Source organism: Leptopilina heterotoma, unplaced genomic scaffold (genome assembly GCF_015476425.1).
Source record: "Leptopilina heterotoma isolate Lh14 unplaced genomic scaffold, ASM1547642v1 Lhet_47, whole genome shotgun sequence".
NCBI lineage: Eukaryota > Metazoa > Arthropoda > Insecta > Hymenoptera > Figitidae > Leptopilina > Leptopilina heterotoma.
The window spans coordinates 1,346,016-1,368,341 of record NW_025111098.1 but is presented as its reverse complement, the minus strand read 5'-3'; the positions used below and the strand labels follow the sequence as shown (position 1 = coordinate 1,368,341).

Below are 22,326 nucleotides of genomic sequence, written 5' to 3'. Positions count from 1 at the left end.
GGTTGTGATTTTTTGAAACATTTTAGATTTTTTTAGAGACACGCGCTCTTCTCAAAATTTTCAAAAATTTTTGATAAATAATTATTGAAAAAATTGTTTAAATATTTGGAAGAAGGGGTTTTACTTTTACTTCTCATCTTGTAAGGATAAAATATTTCGGTTTCATATTGCGCGCTCTTCTCCATATTTACAATAATTTTGTGAGGAAATGATTTTATTAAAGATTGAAAGTGGGCTAATTTGATGTTAGTTCAGCGGCGGCCACTAGCTCGAATTGCCGCCACCTTCTGACACATAGATTTAATGTCTGTGCTCGCTTGGGGACAATATCCCCACTTCCATCAAAAATCTAATTTTTTTAACTACTTTACAATACTTATTTCAAAAATAATTTTTAAATATGGAGGAGATTCTTAATCAGTGCACTCACATCTAAATTATTTTGACAAATTCGAACTCGATATTTCAACTTATTTAGGAGTGTGATGAGAAGCGGAAAATCACTTCTTCGAAGGGCATTTTCCCACATGCCCATAAGTGTACTCTTTTTTTTATTTTTTGTTGAATTTACTTTAAGTACATGTGAATTAATTTAAAAACAGTGATGATTTTATTTATTCTATTGAAAAAGCTTTGTTATTATTTGTAACGAAAAACTTTTTTTTCGAAAGGATCACTTTGTCCAACAGTAAAAGAATTATATTCCTCCAATGCAATAAATCCAGCATGTCAACCTACATGTTCGAACCTTTATGGGATTTCACCATGTCCTCAAGTATGTTGAACAATTTCTTTTACTTTCTCTTTTGCATAAATATTTATTTACATTGAAAATCCTTTACATTTTAAATCTTATTTTATATTTTTAGCCAATTGTTTCTGGTTGCACTTGTAAACCAAAATTTGTCAGAAATGAAGAAAATAACGTATGCATTCTTCCAACAAACTGCCCTACAATAGGTACCTAATTTTTAAATTAATTTTATGTTGCAATTCTATTTCAAATCATTTAAAAGTATTAAAAAAATAAAAGCAATTCTTACTGATACAATGTGTAAGATCAGATATTTGTTTATATCTCTGCAATAAAATTTTCAGTATTTGAAATTACAATGGTATTTAGAATATTAACTATGGATTTGTACTTTTAATACAAATTTAATTCATTTACCATTACTGTAAGAGACTAGTAGAAACACCAACAAGGTAACATTCAAATTTAAGTATTGAACGAACACCAGAAACATCATCAAAACTAGTGTCGGCAAAAATTTCAAAATCAGCCTTACTTTCAAACATCAATGGAATCAACTACAGCAGAAACAGTAACAAAGTCAGCATGAGAAACATCAGTAACAGTACCACAATTAATAGCGCAAGTAGACACAAAGCTGGCATTAAACAAAAGTTTCGTAATAACATCAGAAACATATTTTAACCCAAATAATGAACAAAAATTATTTAATTTTTGTTTCATTATCAATATTCTAATAAAAGTAAGTGTCATATTAACAACAAAAGCTGTGTTAAAAGAATACGCAACAATTTTGCATTCATTATGACTCCACTTTCTATGTGAATTAGAATTGTTTGAGACAATACACAACATTTCTGAATCGACTGAGTCAACAACTACAAGCTCTACACTAACAACTACTGAGTCGACAACTCAATCGTCATCAGCAGCAACATCTGAACTATCTACCAAGTCAACAACACAAACATCCACAGAGTCTACTACTCCAATTTCTACAGAGTCAACAACACAAACATCCACAGAGTCTACTACTCCAATTTCTACAGAGTCGACAACACAACCATCAACAGAGTCTGCTACTCTAATTTCTACTGAGTCGACAACACAACTATCAACAGAGTCTACTACCGGAACTTCTACTCAGTCGACAACACAATCATCATCAGAATCTACTACCGGAACTTCTATTCAGTCGACAACACAATCATCAACAGAGTCAACTACACCAGTTTCTACTCAGTCGACAACACAACCATCAACAGAGTCTACTACCGGAACTTCTACTCAGTCGACAACACAATCATCACCAGAGACTACTACAGGAACTTCTACTCAGTCGACAACGCAATTATCACCGGAGTCTACTACTCCAATTTCTACTCAGTCCACAACACAACCATCAACAGAGTCTACTACCGGAACTTCTACTCAGTCGACAACACAATCATCACCAGAGACTACTACAGGAACTTCTACTCAGTCGACAACGCAATTATCACCGGAGTCTACTACTCCAATTTCTACTCAGTCGACAACACAACCATCAACAGAGTCTACTACCGAAACTTCTACTCAGTCGACAACACAACCATCAACAGAGTCTACTACCGGAACTTCTACTCAGTCGACAACACAACCATCAACAGAGTCTACTACCGGAACTTCTACTCAGTCGACAACACAATCATCACCGGAGTCTACTACCGGAACTTCTACTCAGTCGACAACACAATCATCATCAGAATCTACTACCGGAACTTCTATTCAGTCGACAACACAATCATCAACAGAATCTACTACTGGAACTACTGAGTCAACAACTCTGGCCTCTACGCAGTCAATTACCGGAACTTCTACTGAGTCAACAAGCCATTCATCATCTATTTCAACTTCTATACCTTCTATCCAAACTACAACAATATCATCTACGCAGTTAACATCAATACCCTCTACTGAAATAACAACTCAGTCCTCTACCGTAATTATTACTGTACCTTTAACTGCTTCAACAACTCAATCACCATCAGCACCAACTTCAGTACCCTCTACTGAAGTAACAACTCAATCTTCATCAGTTTCCACTTCTGCACCATCTACATTGTCAACAAGTCAATCCTCTACAACACAGTCATTACGTGAGATATTTTGCATGCACATTTCCTAACTTGCAGGAAATTTTCAGTAAAAGCTTGCAGCAAGTAGAAAAATGTTCTCATAATTCTACAGTAAGTGAGCTTGCCTATTTCGTAAGTTAACAATGGTAGCTTGCATTCTATAAAGTTATGAAGACATTTTTCTATCAGCATCAAGCTTGTACTGCAAGTTTTGAAAACTTGCCGCAAGCTTGTTGATAACTTACAGGTTACTTTGGTACCTAATAACTCTAATTTATTAATTCATTTATGTCTAAAGATAGTAAATGTTTTGTAATTATTTACGGTACATTACAATTTTATTGTATTTAATTTCCAGTGCTCAAAATTTTATTAATGAGCAAAATTCAAAATTTAGAACATTAATTATGATTTTTTTATAGTAAATATTTGTTTATAACAATATTTGTAGAAAACATAATTTTTATAGGAACTACAATATCAACTCAACCTACAAGTGCATCAACCACAGTATTAACGACAGCATCAACAACAGATCAAACATCTGCATTCAGTACAACATCTATACCATTAACTGACTTAACAACTCAGTCATCATCAGTTTTAACATCCATATCTTCTACAGAGTCAACAACTCAATCCTCTATCGAGTCAAATACTACGCCATCAACTGAATCGACAACTTTATCCTCATCAGTTTTAGTTTCTGAACCCTCTACAGAATTAACAACCCAATCTTCTACGGATTCAACTTCTGATCCCTCGACAGAGTCAACGACTCAATCAACGTTAGCAGTAACTTCTTCATCTTCTACTGAATCAACAACACAATCATCATCATCAGTAGAAACTTCTGTATCTTCTACTGATTCAACAACTCAATCATCATCAGTTTCTAGTTCAGAACCTTCTACACAATCAACAACTCAATCTTCCTCAGTTTCTAGTTCTGAACCTTCTACACAATCAACAACGCAGTCATCATCACTTTCAACTTCTGAATCTTCTACTGAGTCGACAACCTCTACAACTATTTCCACGACATATTCAACAACTATCTCGTCATCTACATTATCGACTCAAGCGATGACACTTGCAACAGCTCCATCAAAAGTGTGCTCAGAGAGACAAATATATAACGCCAATGCCTTGCACATAAAATGTCAAACCTCCTGTGCTTATCCTTACGGTCAACCTGATTGTCCTAAAGTATTATGAAAAATTAATAATTAAAACACTGCGTCTTTCGGGAAAAATTAAGTACTATATTTTCTTTTTCCTTTTTAGGGATTTTATCCAGGTTGTGTATGCAGACCAGCACAACCTGTCAGAAACGCAAACAATGTATGCATCATTCGCGAGAACTGCCCATCAAGAAGTAATTATATAGTACCTTTGGGTCGCCTAAATGATGGATTTCATTCTATGAAAAGCCTCCTACTATTTAGGATCTTCTATAATCCCCATTTTATACCTATGATAACGCAAATCTCCATGACCAGTTGACAGCCCTGTTATTATTTTTGCCTCTAAACATTTATCAGAAACACCAATCGGAGGCTCAAGCAGAATAAATTGTTCCTCACTTTTTTCTTAACTAGATCATCCACTATCTCACTACCCCTGAATACATTGTAACCTGGGACTCAAAGAAGAGTGAAGCAGTTGTTCGAGAACCTTTTCTTACTTGCATGATCTCTTTATTTTCAAAATACATCAGTGTGGTATCACATGATGATGCTCTGAAGAAGCAACTAAACTTGCAAACAACATTTCCTCAATATTGTAAAATTTGCATTACTGTTTTTCTTGTTGGAACAGATGCTGCGTGAGCCTGTTACGTGAATAATTTGTTAAATTTTAATTCTGTTATACGTTTTTCAGTTAAATGACAGTTAGGTTATTTATCAGTTGCGGAAATTTTATGCATCCCAATTTTTTTTGAATATTTGAGGTAGTGAAAAATTTAAGCAATCTGACAATTAGACGACCCAACTATATTTTTAAATTTGTTATAAATATTTGCAGCTTTTTGCAAATTTAGTGCTTGCCTTCTATCTAAATTTTAATTAGTGAAATTTCACTGATGAAATAGTTGGAATTATAGTGCCTGAATCACTTCAGTAAAATTTTCACTGAAATTCAGTCGTATGTCATAATGAAAACTAGTAAAATATTTACTGATCTGTCTGTTTGCTAGTTGTGCAATATGTCTAAAATCTATTTGTTTAACAGCTACTACGGCATCGTCAAAGATTTGTGGTACAAATGAAACATATGATGCAAGAGCAGCACAACCTTCATGCCGACCAACTTGTGAAAATCCTCAAGGTCTAAGAATATGTAGTTCAGTAAGTTTTCAATCTTTTTTAAAATACTGTGTTAGATTACATGTATAACTTTATTATTATTCCAGACCTTATATCCTGGTTGTGTTTGTCTTCCATTGTATGTCAGAAATACAATCACTAATCAATGCATTCTTCGATTAGAATGTCCTGGAACAAATATCGGTAATTTAGGCAATAAAGTCACTATTTTACAGAAAGTTTTCACTGCAGAGTTCTTTTCAACTGGAAACAAATTTGTAGAACAGAAAGACATTTTATTACAAAATGTAACAAACAGATATATAAAACTCAGAGCTATTCGAAATTTTTACGAAATACTAATCCATTGTGGTCATGAGTGGGTCACAATTTTGCTGCTAAGTATCTGAAAACTCTCCCCTAGTAGCACGTAATGTTGGGAACGTTCCAGCAGTATATTCCAGTAACATCGACAACATTGAGGCAATATTGTAATGTTAAGGAGTGTTCTCAATATTTCTGTAATACAACGTGCTACTGGGGTCTAGAATAAACATACTTTTTTCAAAATTCGTTTGGAAACATTTCTTGTAAGCATACTATATTATGAGTAAAAATATGAAATATCAAAAAAACCAAGTTTAATAATCTGCTTATTAAATTTTTAAATAAAATGTCTTTCCGTGTATGTGAAAAAATTATATCACTTAGACAAGTGATGTAATAGACATTGATATTAATTTATTAATTTCAATTTATTAATGCATAATTTAATAAATTAAATATTGCACGTTTAAGCTTCAAGACGAAAGCGCCAAACTTCACTTTGTGGAACGAATCAATTGTATGATGCAAGAGCACCACATCCAGACTGCAGACCTTCTTGTGAGAACCGACAGGGGCCAACAATTTGCAATAAAGCACGTAGATGATTTTATTTTCATTTACTTTTGATGAATTATTAATTTATTGTTTAATTGCTTCCTCATAGAGAAAGTATTGTAATATCAAAATTTTTCGAGTTCGATTTTTTAACATATCTTTATATTATTTGACCTTAGGAGTTAAAACTCACATTTTTTAAAAATGTCATTCCGTATGTGCGCGTGTGTGTGTGTAAATATTAAATTTTCATAAATAATCTCGAGATCATGAAGAGATATAGAGAAGAATTTTGTTTAAATTGTAGGTCTCACGTGCGGACACAATATAAGAGTATTTTCAGCCCGATTCATAAAGTTTAACTATATTTTTTTTGGTTTTTTAATTCTTCAAAAAATAGTTTTTTGCCCATAACTTAAGAAAAATGTTAGGATACCTATAAATGTTTTTCTCTAATTTTGTAGAGTTTTTTCAGACGCATCTTTTGAGTCCTTATTGAACATTTTTTGTCCATATTAACCGGAGATTTTAAACTTTTAAAAATCTAAAAGTTTGGAAAATAAGACTTTTTTAAAAATTTTGTTGAAAAATGTAGAAATAACTTTAAAAGTATCATTATCAACTTGTAGAGAATTGAAAAACGCTACAATTGGTCTATTTTTGAACTTAATTTGATCATAGATTTCGAAATTATTGGTATTTTAAAAAACAAAAATTGTGGAAAATGACATTTTCTCAACTTTTTTGTTTGAAAACTTTCCTTTAACTATTAAACTATGATAACTATGTATCTTCTAGGGTATATAAAAATGCATTGAATGACCCAAGATTCAATCACTTTTACCATATTTATAAAAAGTTTTTCATATATTTCTATTATTATTATTATTATCTCTATGAGGAAGCAAAGTGTTCATGAAATGAGCTCCAAAATTATAACAAAAATATACAACTTGGCAGCGATTTTTACTTTTTGATTAAATTTAACAAATTTTTTTATGTTAAACATTGTGAACTTCAACTTGGTATCAAAGTAACAAAAAAATTGTTCTTTACTTGAACGTTCGAAAATTTAGAGACATAATAAGTTGCTTGAATGGCAAAATTACCAAAATGCCTTAATTTTAACAACATTTATGATTTAGAAGAAAAAATATTTCTCGATGACAATTTTAATAGACTTTAATATAAAAATATTTTCATAAGCAAAAGTTGGAAGTTCCACAAGTTCCGAACTTTCAAATAAATGAATTTTTTTATAAAGGTTTTAAAAAATTACTGCCTGATATAAAAAGAAAAAACAATATTAAACATGTAGAATCATTACAATTTAATTTGAATACGTGGTATAATATTATTACAAGAGTAGGTAATTTGAATTTGAAGAAGAAATAAATAAATTTTGATCATTTGAACGTTCAGAAATCAGAACATGTAAGGATACATTATGTCTCAAGTAATAAACGCTTATCATTGACATCATAACTGTTACTATCATAACTACTACAATAATAATATTACTTTCTTCAACTTTTTTTGTATTTACACTTTTTGTATTTTTTAGATTGGCCTTTATCCTGGATGTGTCTGCAAGACACCCTACATCAGGTATAGAGTTACCAATCAATGCATCCTTGCAACCGATTGTCCAGCTGTATACATTGTAATGGACAGTGGTGGTTATGCTGATTACTTTAATAATTATTACAATAACAGATATTTTTATTAGAACAATAGTACACTAGAAAATTATTATATTCTAAAACTACTATCTATTAACTACGTAAGGATGATTTTTTCTAATTTTGACCTCCTCTCCTCCCCATGTAAAGATATATAAGATTTCTCACACTGAACCTCAGCAGCACAGTTACTAGCTACGAACGACGCATAAAAATCAAAGTCTTGTTATATTAATTTCCGTGCTGGACCACGAAACTCTTAAAATTCATAAAACACTATTAAATTTTATAAGAAATTACTTACGATCATATCGACGACGATATTTCACGATTTGTCAAGAATAATAGTGGTGTCCACAACCGAATTAATTTGAGTGCTCACAACTAAACTTTACCATCATTTTAAAACGTCATGAAAAAAATTTTGCTTGTGAACATTGTTGTGATACTTGGTATTGGATCACAAAATGTAACATATTTACTGTGTAAATACGCATTGAACTTATCATTTTAATTAATTCACTTCGATTTGTTGAACATTTAATAATATTTAAAAATAGATTTTTGTTATCTTCAACGTGTCGAAAAATTAATTTATATAGTATAAAGCACAGGTGGCCAATAACGACTTTTGTATTCGCATAAAAAACTATGTTCGGTCATAACACACACATGATATTTGTCAGATTTGAGAAATCTCATTTCTGTCAAAAGTTCTGCGGGGGTGTCCATAACCGAACCTCTTCCTCTATTGTAAAAATTAAAATTTCGCAAAACTGTTCAACTTGTATTTTTGTTTTATCGTATAGAGTAGAAAAAAGTTAAAATCATAGAAAATTCTCACCTATTCAAAAATGATGGCTCACTTCACAAATTATGACACATTGAATAAGAAAAAAATTTCACTCAGTCATTTCTCAGAAAATTAAAGTGGTTCACTGTAGACACTGGTTCAATGTAGCCCACTCTCACCTATTTCTTTCAGTCTAAATTGCAAAATTCAATATGGCCGATTTTACATGGCTGCCGCATTGTCAATAAATGAAAATTCGCTTAAAACTTAGTAGTCGGTGAGTTTTCTAGGTGGCTCATTACGAATCTGGTATTGGTTTTTCAAAATTCAAAATGTCAGCTCAAATATGGTGGAAAATTTTAAAAAAACTTAATGAATTCCGAGATCAATTCATTTGAAACTTATTAATTTCTGGTGTTAAGTTCTTAAAATTCGAAATAGCGGATCCAATATGGCTGCCAACGTTTTTAAAACGTGAAGGATTTGCTTGAAGCTTGTCACTCGGAGGTTTTTGAGAATGCTGATTACGAATTCTGTTTCAATTTTTCAAAATTCAAAATGGAGAATCCAATATGGCGGCCGATTTCTTAAAAAATTTAACGGATTTGCTTGGAATTTATGGTTTATGGCCATTAATGGGTTAAATAAAAATTTGGTTTCAAAAATAAGTAGAAAATAAAAAATTAAAGAAGCAAATTATGTTTAATTGATCAACATTTTTTTTTAATGTTTCGAAATGTTTTCTTTGGCACGACGCCATTCTTATATGAAAAAGTCAAAAACTCTATAATCTATAGGGTGCATGTGAAACGGGGCTCATTGAACAAAATGGCGTTTCACCCTTGAAGGGTGGTGCAAATATATGAGTATTCCAACCCTCGTTCCATGTTCCAACCTCTGGGCTATAGGCTGCCATGTAAGGATACGTAATGTAACAGTATACATAGCTGAGATCTTGAGGGTAACATAGGTGTATAGACCATAGGGGATCGCAGGCATTGTCAGTTGTCCATGTGTCGCTAATGCGACTCCCATAGGGGGTCATTTCTATTCTATTTCCCTTTTATGGGGTGTTCAACTGCCCTTCCCTTATCGTTTATGGTAAACGCATCATGGACACCCCACAAGGGTGCTGCAGATTGACGTGAAATCAATGAACAAAGTCAATGGGCTTGCCTGCTACCGAGAAAACTACCTCCAACTCCTCGCATGGCAAAGCCATACATACATTCAAATTCAAATACACTTATTTCCACTTACAATTTTCATTAACCACTTTGACAATTTACTTTGTCCTCTCAGTTTGTTCTTCGTCATGATCTTTTTAATATTTTTATAATAATACATTGTTAACAAATTATCATTATTATTCTTAAAAAATATTTCTTGAAATTTTAAATTCTAGTTTACGTTGCTTAAAAGTATACAATTTCTATGCATTTATGGCTGAGAATTGAATTTTATTCACACACATTTTAAGATTAAAGAAAATCATCAAACTTGTAAAAATGAAAAATTCTTGTGTTTTTTAAAATTAATACTTTTGGTATAAAATATGATCCGTTTTATTCGCATAAAAGCATATAGGTTGAAATTGATCAAAGAATTTTCTTGTTTTGGGCATTAATGGGTTAATATTTCTTTTCTCTTTATAATTAAATATATTCATGTTACATATTTTTATCCATGAGCAGAAAAGAGAAGCTAGAGAGAAGCTAGCTTATAAAAACGAGGAGATTGCGTTTGTCTTTTTCTTCCCATTTCCGTTCAAGTATTTATTGTGCTTTGATGGACGTGTCTACACAGAGCTGACAAAGGCAGACATTAATACCTTAAACCTTACGTTCTTACTGTTTAACTTAGACATGTAGTCTCTTTTACAGCTTATTTGTTGGTATTTATACATTTCATATTTGGGCCAAATGAACAACTATATGGATACTCCAACAAGTAACTATATTTATAAAAAGGGATTGATTCTTCGTAAATTAATTAGGTAGTTAGTAAAAACTATAATTATAAAAGTAACATGTTTGTTTTATTAATTATTAAGTTACAAAATATATCATAAGTTACTTCTTTGTAAAGGATTAAAATATATAGTTTATTATTGAAAATAGATATTTATTCCGAGATTTATCCTCAAAAAGTAATAAATTTATGTATACAATTACCAATAATCAAATTTAGATATTCTATTATTATTGTAATATTACTAAATGAAGAATACAGTAATTTTACTGTAATATTACGTGCTACATGAGAAAAATAAAATATTTTGCATTTAAGATGAATATCACTTCTAAATTATATCAAGATAAATACTCCATCAAGTTATTTGTCGCTATAACAACGAACTGAAAGCAGGATAAAACCACAATAGTTAGTCTGCGATATGTATCAAATTATCCTTATAATAGAAAATGGTGGCAACGTTACACCTACCAGGTGTTGCTTTGATGAAGAAAGAGAGAAAGTAAAAGAGTGTTTGTTGAAGAATACAATGCTGTGAATTATAATACATTCTCACCACACAAAATGGATTTACAATACTTTCATAGAACATAAAAGGTGTTACTTTAATAGGAGTCCTTTTACATTACGTATAGTGTATTAGAAACATTATCCCAATTTTTTCTTTAGCATATATAGCATACATAGAACATATTTTTATTAGAATATATTTTTACCGATCTTCACTAATGAATTTCGATTATATTTATTTAAACATGTTTTATAAGAATTTTTCTGAATATAAATGTGAAATTAGTTGCGTTATTTGGAAAATCAACATTTTTTTTATTTTATAATTTTAAAGTTTTATTCAATTTCGGTGAATTTGTTCAAAATGTAGAGGTCAAAGTAGTTTTAAGACCAAAGGGTAAAGTTTAAAAAACGAGTAAAGTATTTTTAAAGAGCCCAAAAATAATAAAGCAATTTGCCTTAAATAAAGAGAAAAATATTGAATTTTAGGAATTTTCGATTTTTGGTGCTAGTTGTCAAAGTAGTTTTTTAACCAAAGGATGGAATTTAAAAGACGAGTGAAGTATTTTTTAAGAGCCCAAAAATAATAAATCAATTTGCCTTAAATAAAAAGAAAAAAAATTAAATTTTAAGAATTTTCGATTTTTGGTGCTAGTGGTCAAAGTAGTTAGTAGACCAAAGGGTAAAGTTTAAAAAACGAGTAAAGTGTTTTTTAAGAGTTCAAAAATATTCAAGCAATTTGCCCTCAAGTAAAAGAAAAATGTTGAATTTTAAGAATTTTAAATTTTTGGTGCTAGTGGTCAGGGTAGTTTTTTGACCAATGAGTGAAGTTTAAGAAAGGAGTAAAGTATTTTTGAAGAACTCAGTTTACAATTTTTGTGAACTCTCTTGTTTTTGGGATCGCTGATTACGAAGCTGAAGTCAGATTTCCAGAATTTTAAAAATTCAAAATGTCGGATCCAATATGGCGGACATTTTTTCAGAAATGCTCAAATTTACATAAAACTATTGTTACTCGGGGGTTTCTGGGGTTGCAAATTACGAAAATTTGCGATTAAAAATCAGATTTAAAAAATTCAAAATGATGACCCCAAAAATTTGAGTAGATGTAAAAAAATTTTACACTATTTTTAATTTTGAAAATTTTGAAAATCTAACTTTAAATTCTTAATCACCTTTCTCATGAAGACGTATTGTAATACCAAAATTTTTCAAATATGATTTTTTGACATATATCTTTATTATAATGTTATATGACCTCAAGAATTCATAAATGATATTTAAAAAAAAAATGTAATTCCGTAGGTGCGTGTGTATAAACATCACATTGTCAGAAATATGTCGAGATAATAAAGAACTTTAACAATGAATTTTTCTTAAATTGTAGGTCTCACATGTGGACATAGAAGTAGAATGCTTTGAGATAGATTAATAAAGTTTAACTATGATTTTTGGATTTTTAATTTTGCCGAAAAATAGTTTTTTTGACCATAATTTAAAAAAAAGTTAAGACACCTATAAATGTTTTCTCCAGTTTTGTAGAGTTTTTTAGACTCATCTTTTGAGCCTTTATTGAACATTTTTTGTCGATATTAGCCAAAGATATTAAACTTTCAAAAATTTTAAATTTTGGAAAATAAGTCTTTTTTTTAAATTTTGGTTAGAAATGTTGGAGTAACTTTAAAAGTCGCATAACCAACTCTTGTAAAACTTTAAAAATCGCTTTGATTTACATATTTTTGAACCCAATTCGATCAGAAATACGAAACTGTTTATATTTAAAAAAAAATAATTGAAAAAATCATCTTCAAAATTTGTTGTAAAAATATATGTACTAAAGGCACGAAAGAGTTAAAGGATAGATTAGCAATCGGATTTAGCACATCAAAAACCATTGGAAAAGTATTGTCCGGTTCTTGATTCTGAAATGTTGGTCAAAATTTTGTCAGTTTGTATTACATATAGTTCAATATTAAGAGTATTTTATGTTTCCATATGGGAACCTACATGGGGTTTAGCTGTAATGAAAAGATAAAGTCCCATAGAGCACAGCGTCTATCATTGTCCTTTATTCTCCATTTCTTAATTAAAGTTTTTCTCTCCTCTAGAAAGAATAAACAATACACTCATAGAAAATTTATTTAATAGAATTTATTTACTGACTATCTGCAAGTTGTAGATTTATATAATTTAATTGTTATTAACTTATTTGAATATTTTGAAAATACGATATGAAATAATTGTTTAACATTTTTATTAATTATATTTGCAATTCTATTAAAAAGGAACTTTTATTTTTATTATTACATTAATAATATTTTACTTTAATTAAATAAAGAAAATAATTGAACAATTTTTATCAATTTCAATAACATTATGCATGTGTGAACTCTATAACCAAAATGGTCTAGTTTTATACATAAACAATTTACTTGATAAATGACAAGAATTTGTTACCTTATTCATTCATTATTTTGATATCATATAGTAAGAACACTGTAATATAACGAAAATCCAATGTAATATTTCAAGTGATATCGAAGTAACATTACGTGCTGCTTGGGATGTTGTACAACCCTAATATAATTTGAAAATTATGGTAAAGAAAGGACTCGTAAAATTTGAGCGTCCTAATTCAATTCATTCGATACTCGAACGTGTGCTTTAAAACTAGTCAAGTAGCAGTAAGAGATTCTGCGGGCTGCTCACTGTTATACTTGACTGGTATGAGAGCGTTCTTTAGATTTTTTGAATAGTGTAGTTTAGTTGTAGTGTAATATATAGTGAGTTCAAAGTAAATTTAAAATTTCCTCCTTAAGATTTCCTCCTTCCACTCTAAATTTGAATTAGAAAGAATGTTTAAAGAATCAAAGAAAATTTTTTTTTTAAATTTAAAAAATAAAAAAACCGAAAAAAGGAAAAAAAATTGTTAAATCTAAAAAAATAAAAAATGGGGTCTTTACCTATAACCTCCTCGTGATAGATCCTGGAAACTACAGAAAGTTTTATTTTTGTAGGCTATAATAACAGGTAAATTTTCTTTTATTTTTTGAATTTTATAGACATTAATAAGTTTTGTAGAAACCTCACAAAACTCCCAAGCAACAAACTTTAGGCGAATCTGATCCATTCTAAAAAAATTCTATACTGATATTTGATAGGACGCCATTTTGAAATTTTAAAATCTTACGTCAGATTCGTAATCACCGAGTTAATAAGTTTTGTTCTGAGAGAGCTTTTAGAAAACTTGTATAATATTTCATGTAAACTATTTTAAGTACAATTTTAAATAATAAGTAATTGCTACAATGCGAACAAAAATTGGATCAGAAATTGGCAGAGTTTATACAATTTTTATAAAATATATATTTCAATTTAGACAATAATTATTATTTTTACTTTAAACATGATTATTAACATATAAGAAAAATTTATGTAACCACTTTGCTTTTATATTGTTAGCCGATAGATATACCTATACACATATAGAGTGCATAAATAGGATGGAGACGATTATTATCATATGCTACGGTCTTTTACCTGCAGAATTAGTCTAAACAAGCAAAACGGTAAAAAGACTTTGAAGAGGAAGTGACACGACATATTTACAGTTCTGAAATGTAAATTGAAAGACTGTAAACTGTTTCCTTGTTATATTTGTTAAAACCTATATATAATGTATATACTGGAGGCCTAAACATGGGCTGTTGATCAGAGCCGACCGTTGATATAGGTATAATTGAGCAGTCATCCAATGCCACTTAAATTACAGGTCTGCGAGTTAAAAGAAGCAATTACATACTTATACTCAACAAAAGACCATAAACAAACAGAAGCCTCTTTTCTTGGTCTTATTTTGAAATTTATACTTTCTAACAAAAAAGCAACTCACCTCAATAGTATAGAATTATAGACTGATGTTGTCGTCATTAATTAACTGATCAAAGCGCAAGCCATTAAATATAGTGAAAGTAACTAATACGTTGTAGGAAAGATAGAAAATGAAATTGCAAAAATTATAATAATTAATCCAATATTACACTAATACTAAACAGAAGTTAATTAGTGTAAACAGTTGATTTTTTAGATTCATTTTAAGATTTAAAATTTTAACATATTATATTGTTGACATGTTGTCAAAATGATAAGTACTCCAGATCATTATTCGTATTTAATAAATTTCAGAAAATTTTTCTAAATATATTTTATTAAAAATTCGTCTAACACGAATGTTTACATTTACCCGCAGAGAATTTGAAAACTCGGGGTAAATGTAAACAGAACTTTAACTGCATTTTAAAAAAATATACTTACTGTATAACATTAATCAGAAAAAAATAAAATTTTATTTTGAATTCACGGCTACAAAATCACACTTGTCCAATATATACATATCGGTTTTATATAGACATCAAAATACACTTATAGTAGCTCGTTTTCAGTATGCCGGGAAAATGTGAGGTGTGCAAGCGCCTTTATTACAACTTTGATAGACACGTGATAAAAGTTGTTTCTATGACGTCATCCTATATATAGCACATAAGTTATAGTCACAATTGCATAATCAATATTGATCATGTTTCTTGGTAATATTGATATATTTATTATATGTATGCCTTGAGGCCGAATTTTCTAAGGACAACTATTTTTTATAAGTATTTATAAATAGAGCGTGCTTTCCATGATAGTAGGTTGTTGTTTGTTCTATAAACAATTAATTGTGAGAAGAATCTCAAAGTATATATAAACAACGGCCAGACTCAATTTTTCCGAAATATTTTACTTTTCTATTCAATTTTATTAATTTTTCAAAATATGGGAAGAGTGTATGGCATAAAGTATATATATGCGGGCAACGTCTAGAATCAATTTTTGAGAATTGTTTGAACATTTTTATCAAATTTTATACATTTACCGAACTAGTGGAAAAGACTTGCTAAGCAAAGACAAAGGCTAGCATCAATTTATTGAGAATTTTCTTACTTTCCTATTGAATTATGAAACTTAATAGGTAAGTATAAGAAATTTCTCAATGATGATAATAACGAACCAAGTCATCGAAACGTAGCTTTTTTACTTTTGACAATAAATTTTAAAGAATGAGAAAAAAATATTTTTCATGTTATTTATTATACCTTCCAAGGGTCGAATTTTTATATAAACTAATTTATTAATTAGATAAAAAATAAGCGACAGTTAAGGCTCATATAACCGGTTATATTAATTTTACTACAAATAAAATAAAGTTATATTTTTAACTGTGCAAATCTTTGGATGAATATTTTGTACTATAGCTATATACTATATAATTGTTCATTTTTTTAATCTTATATTTAATTGCAAAATTCAATAAACGAATTATTAAGGGGACATTCCAGTTCAAAACATGCAAAAAGGCTTTTTTAGTATATATTATTAAAATAACTATGACATTTATTTAAAAAATTTCTTTTACATGTAATAAATAATTTATTTAAGAATTTGTAAAAAAAAAATTTTTTTGATTTTTATTTCAAAATGGCGGCGATATACGCCATTTTCGAAAATGCCCATTTTCGGTGGTAAGATCGATTCCAAACTTTCTAAAACAGATAAAACCAAAAACGAAGTGACATTCTCTTCATTAGATATTTCTTTAGGTGTAAAACCTCAAAAAGTGGAATTTTCTTCGCCCCCTTTTTTTAGAGTACTTTTTCCCCAAAATATGCAAAAAAAAGGTGTTTTTATTCAGAATTTCTCTTATAAAAAAAGAGGGAGTTGGAAATTTTCCAGTTTTTAAGGTTCCACTTATAGGCATGATGACGCTGAATCAAAAGCCGTTTGATTTTTTAAAATCGCTTCAGAAGAACTCGGGATATCACTCTTACCAGATCAAAAAAAAACATTTTGAGAAAAACGCATTTTAAGTTTTTGTTCGTAAGTTTCGAAATTTTTGAAAAAAATCATTGGATTTGCTTGAAAATCGTTACTCGGGGGTTTTTGAGGTCGCTAATTACGAATATGTAATCAGATTTTTAAAATTCAAAATGGCGGATCCAATATGTCGGACATTTTTTTTCAAAATCATTGGATTTGCTTGAAAATCGTTACGGGGGGGGGGGGTTTGGGGTCGCTGATTACGAATATGACATCATTTTTTAAAAATTAAAAATGGCGGATGCAATATGGTAGAAAAAAAAATTAAACGAAAAAAATTTTTTTTTTTAAATTTTCTTTTCCGCCATATTGGATCCGCCATTTTGAATTTTGAAAATTTGATATCTAATTTGTGATTATCAACACCAAATACATTTTTGTTTGTCTTTTTTAAAAAAATGCAAATGAGAAAACATTTAAATCATTCGATTGTTTATCCGCATACAAAAACATCTTTGACATGGCGAAGAATAAGGATGTATAACTTTTGTTTTACTTCGAATTTTGCAATAATATTTTAGGAGAGTTAGTATTCTTGACACTATAAGAAATCCGAAATTAAAAACAAAAAAAAATCGATTTTTTTGACATTTTGAACTGGAATGTCCCCTTAAACCTATGGCTATCAAAATATAAATAAGTATCACTAGCAAATTGTCATAATAATATTTAAATATTTTTAATTTTTTATTGCTCCTATTTTTTTATATCGGTATCCTCATAAAACGTCGGTTGCTAGAACATGTGTCAAGAAAAAGTTGGTTTTTATAGAGAGATTAGAATGTAAATCAGCAAGCAATATTTTCATTGGCCATGGGACTTTTGATAAATACCACTTTTAAATTTTTCTTCACTCTTCTTGAAAAAAACTGCGCGTCGGAAAGCATTCTCTCGTGGAACAACAGTATATTTTATATTATATGAGGTGGATTCCACGTCAGTTCAACACACTTATTTTCATGACTTGTTGGGATTTGGCTGTACTTTTGTAAATTTATTACTTTTATAGTGATAAACAACTCCACCAAATATTTTTTCAAAATTTTGAAAATTACCAAAAATATGGCATTTTCAAAATTTTTGTCTTTTTTTTGAAAGTGCTATAACTTTGGTTCTAATTAACCGATTTTGGATATTAAAAAAGGATTTATTTGGTTTTAAGTATATTTAAAGTTACTATTAATATAAAAAAGAAAAATTCAAAAAAATTTTTTTTTGGAAATTTAAAAAAATTAAAAATCCGTTTTTGAAAAAACATCATATTTGATTTTTTCAAAATTTTACTAAATGTTAGGGCAAATGTGCTTTACATGTCCAGTAAGTTTCATTTTAGGATCTCAAAGCACAGAAAATAAAAAGTGTTATTTTAACACCGAATTTGGTGTTAAAATAACAAGCAACAAATTTAACCGTTATAGGTGGCGCCACATTCTATGTCGTTTAACATTGGTTAATTTAACACGCAACAAAAATCACACCAACTTTTTTCTAGTGAGGGATTCGGAGTAAAAAAATAAAACGTAACCACAAATTACGAACATATGGGGCAAAATTCCTCAACTGCCCAGGTAAATTTTTTTTTCTGTTTTGCATGTAATTTTCTCTAAAATAAATGTTCTCGTGTTAAAATCTGTATGGGATCCCAGGGACAGCCTAGGATATTTTAAGTATACTTTAACTTTTTTAATTAACAATAATTTTGTTTCACTATTTGCAATTGAATTTTGCTTGAAGTGAATGATATACTTCATACTAAAAACACGATCACAAAAAAGGTATTTTAAAATATAATGAGGGTTTTTAAATATATTTGTGTATATATTAGAAGCGGGAGTTCAGTGTGAACATATTCAAATGTTATCTAATCGCAATCATCGATCTGGCATTGCCGCATGTCAAGCTTGTCGAGAACTAATTCATCGAAGGAGAGACTAGATAACAAAAAAAACGGCGATAATAATGAATGGCTTACGATTTGAGAGCCAAGAATAGTAACAATAATAATAGTCATGATAATAAAACACACGTAAAGGGCTCTCTTTGCGAATGTAGCGGTTTGAATCCCGAGTGTGGTATTTCAAAAGTCTACTTAGCATTCGGTGTCACGTAGAACCCACGGATTAATACATCAAAAACTCTGCCATCCCGCCCTCTTTCAACCCTCCTGCCATCCCCTAGAAAGGCTCTACATCCTGGTTTCGTCCACGACACTAAGAGACCCAAGGGGGCATTCTAGGACAATCATTTGTTCACGATGCAACCCTCACGAGCTTGGTGCGTGTCTTTTGTTCTGTTGATGCGAATTCTGATTGGATCTTTCGTCAGATTACGCCAGCCATGACAGTCTTTTTCCGGACCAGGGATATCGGGCCAATAGCCATGTTGTGGGCGTTCCTGGGCGGAGTATACTCTGCGTTGTTTCTCCTGCTAGTTACGATCAAATCCGTTACTACCGTTGTGCTTATACCGGAGGTGCTGATGTCGATATTGGGTATTATTATTATTATGGCTGCTGCTATTCTTCTTCATTATCTACTGTATCTCGGTTACCTTCGGTCGGTAAGGTAGATACAAACTGCACAATGAATACTTCCATGTCAGACGTTTCCCTCATCTTTTAGAAGATGGCGCCACCATTCTATATTCCAACTTTTGTATGCACTAGTGATTCCCTCAAACACTATGCTGTCCATTTCGTTGCTTTGTTGCTTTCCCATATTCGAAATTCTATTTTCAAAATTTTGATTCAATTAGAATTATTCTTATTTTTTGACAATTTTTATATTTATATTTATTCAAAGTAAAATTCTCTATTATTCCCATAAGTGATGATATCACATTGTCATCACGTAGTAAAACAATAAAGCTAAAGATGACTCCTACCCTAACACTGGATATTCAGGATATCTGGAAATTATGATATCTGTAAGATGACCCAGGAATGTCCTAAGATATCCTAAGGACATCATGAGGGTAGATTACGTAACTTTCTCCGATTCCACTTTCAGTATTCAGATTTCACATTCCGATTCCATTATCAATAATACCGATTCCACATTCCGATTCCACTTTCAATATTCCGATTCCACATTTAATATTTCTATTTCACATTTTCCGCTTCTGCAAGCAATATTAAATATATAGAATCAGAATGTTCATTTAACTTTAAAATTTAATTTCCAAAATTGAGTGGGTGCTAGTTTCAGCTTCATATACAACTTGAACTAGGAAATAGTTCTTTAATATTGAAATAACAATTTAATCATCACAGATTAGTTATAAAATTTGACTATTAAAGTCTTTGTACTTTTTGTTGAACAAAGAAGTGGTGAATTGTTGAACAAGTTCAACAATTTTAACTTCATTGTTACATAAAAATTTAATTTTATTCTAAATAAATTTTTTTAAATTCAAAGAAGTATTAAATCAAAAAAAAATTTCGCTTTCATGAATTAAATGAACAACATTGAGTTTCGTGACAATTTAATTTTACTTATAGCTTTGCATATGAAACTCTATTTGCAAACGTTTCTTGTGACCTTGTCGTTAATAGCATTAGGAAATGCCTCTATGACATACCTATCTGTTGTTTACAAACAAACTTACGGCACCCCTATAGGCTTGTCCATTTCTGGACAATTTGCGGATGTTGTGATGAATGACCTTGAAAAGACATGTCTGAATAATCTATCCTTTATATCAACTTTCTTTTTTCGTTAAGTCGATTCACAAAAATAGCCATAAAAGTTTCTGTTCACATCGAACAAAAGAACCTTAAAATTGTGATGAATTCAATAAATAAACAAATATTTTGGTCTGACAATGGGATCCCCAATATCCTTTAGTTGAGCAGTGCAGTTCAATAACTTTTGCCCACCCAACTGCAAATAAAGGCGTTAAAAAATTTCACATATATGTAAAATTCTGTGTAAAATAAATAATAAAACAATTTTATTTTTACTACAACAAACAAAAACGTTTAACATTGTTTTTCTGGAATTGTTTTAAATAATTTTAATTTTGAAACCATTCAACCAACTTGTAATGGTTAACATGTTTATTATTAATATTGAAAGATTATTAATAATTATTAATATTAGAAAAATTAAAAAAAATGTTGTCATTGAAAGCATATTTAATTTAATAATTAAAAAAAATTAATACAATAGCTTGTTCAGAATAATATACAACAAATTAATTTACAATATTTTTTCAAAGTTATAAATAGTATTCTGCAAAAATAGTTAAAATTTAACTCTTAACGAGGTTCTATAAAGGTTGAATGTTTTACAAGTTGTAAGAAAAAAGTGAAAAATTGGGAGTTAAAATTTAACTCTACTGAGACTTAATTTAATCAGTAAAATATGTCAGCGAGGTCATATTAGAATTCTGTAATTCGAGAGATGGTAAATTAACTTTATTTTGGAGTCGATTTTAAGTTCTGAAATTATTACTCTCTACTCTAGTTGTTATTTACCCTAACAGCAGTGGGTATTACAGGATATCCTATAATATATTTAAGTTTGTTTCATTGTTGGTGTTTAATGTTTAAAGCAGATATTTGACTTACAAAGAGTATAAATTCTTTCCAGGAATTTATTCAAGGCAAGAGATTTGTATTCGATTTTTAATACAAGATGCACAAGTCATGAAAATTAGACCGAAAATAAAACAGGCCGATATGATTTTTAAGTAAATCACCTCTAAGGAACTTACTTATTTATTCGACGAACGTCAATTTGACATAATTACTTCGAATTATCGCTGTCAAGTGGATGCACAGGCCAGGATATTAAAACCTATGACCTTTACCACGAAGAATGGGAAAAAATTCATTTGGAGCATCAATGAATTATTTGCTGAAACCCAATGCTAAAATTAATTTATAAAATCTGTTTTGCAATGGAACTATAAATAACAGAAATGGATTTTAAAAAATAGGTGAAATAGCTACTTCACGACGAAAAATGAATTATTAAAATTGTCTTGTGGATTGTAAAAGTTACATGTATATTAGGGTGGTCCTTATTTTTGAAATTTTAAAAAAAGGTAACGATAACTTAAAAAGTATTGTTTTTTATTATTATATTTATTTTTGAAAGCAGCTCAGAGTAAGAGTTATGAAAAATAATAATAATTATAATATATAATATATATATTATATTTAATATTAATAATTTTTACACGAAAATGAATTCGTAGATTGCGAATTGTTTTAATGGGCGTATATTATACGTTTCATAAAGAAACCTATAATATTTTAATATCTATCATTTCATTGTTTGTTTGATTTACTTCTGATTGTCAGATGATAGGGTAATTGATTGTTTAATGATAATTAATCACAATTAGAAAATTATTTACTATGGAAATTAAAATAAACTTAAAA

General features: G+C 29.8%; 1 protein-coding gene across 1 annotated transcript; it reads left to right on the top strand.

The window, feature by feature from the left end:
- The first annotated feature begins 726 nt into the window (after positions 1–726).
- LOC122507499 (flocculation protein FLO11-like) lies at positions 727–10,570 on the top strand. Its single transcript, XM_043620248.1, has 8 exons — positions 727–775; positions 1,585–2,892; positions 3,341–4,080; positions 4,159–4,249; positions 5,107–5,222; positions 5,288–5,384; positions 5,979–6,100; positions 7,627–10,570. Exons 1-8 carry the CDS (start codon positions 727–729, stop codon positions 7,789–7,791), a joined length of 2,688 nt encoding a protein of 895 aa, XP_043476183.1. The 3' UTR covers positions 7,792–10,570.
- Positions 10,571–22,326: the final 11,756 nt, after the last annotated feature.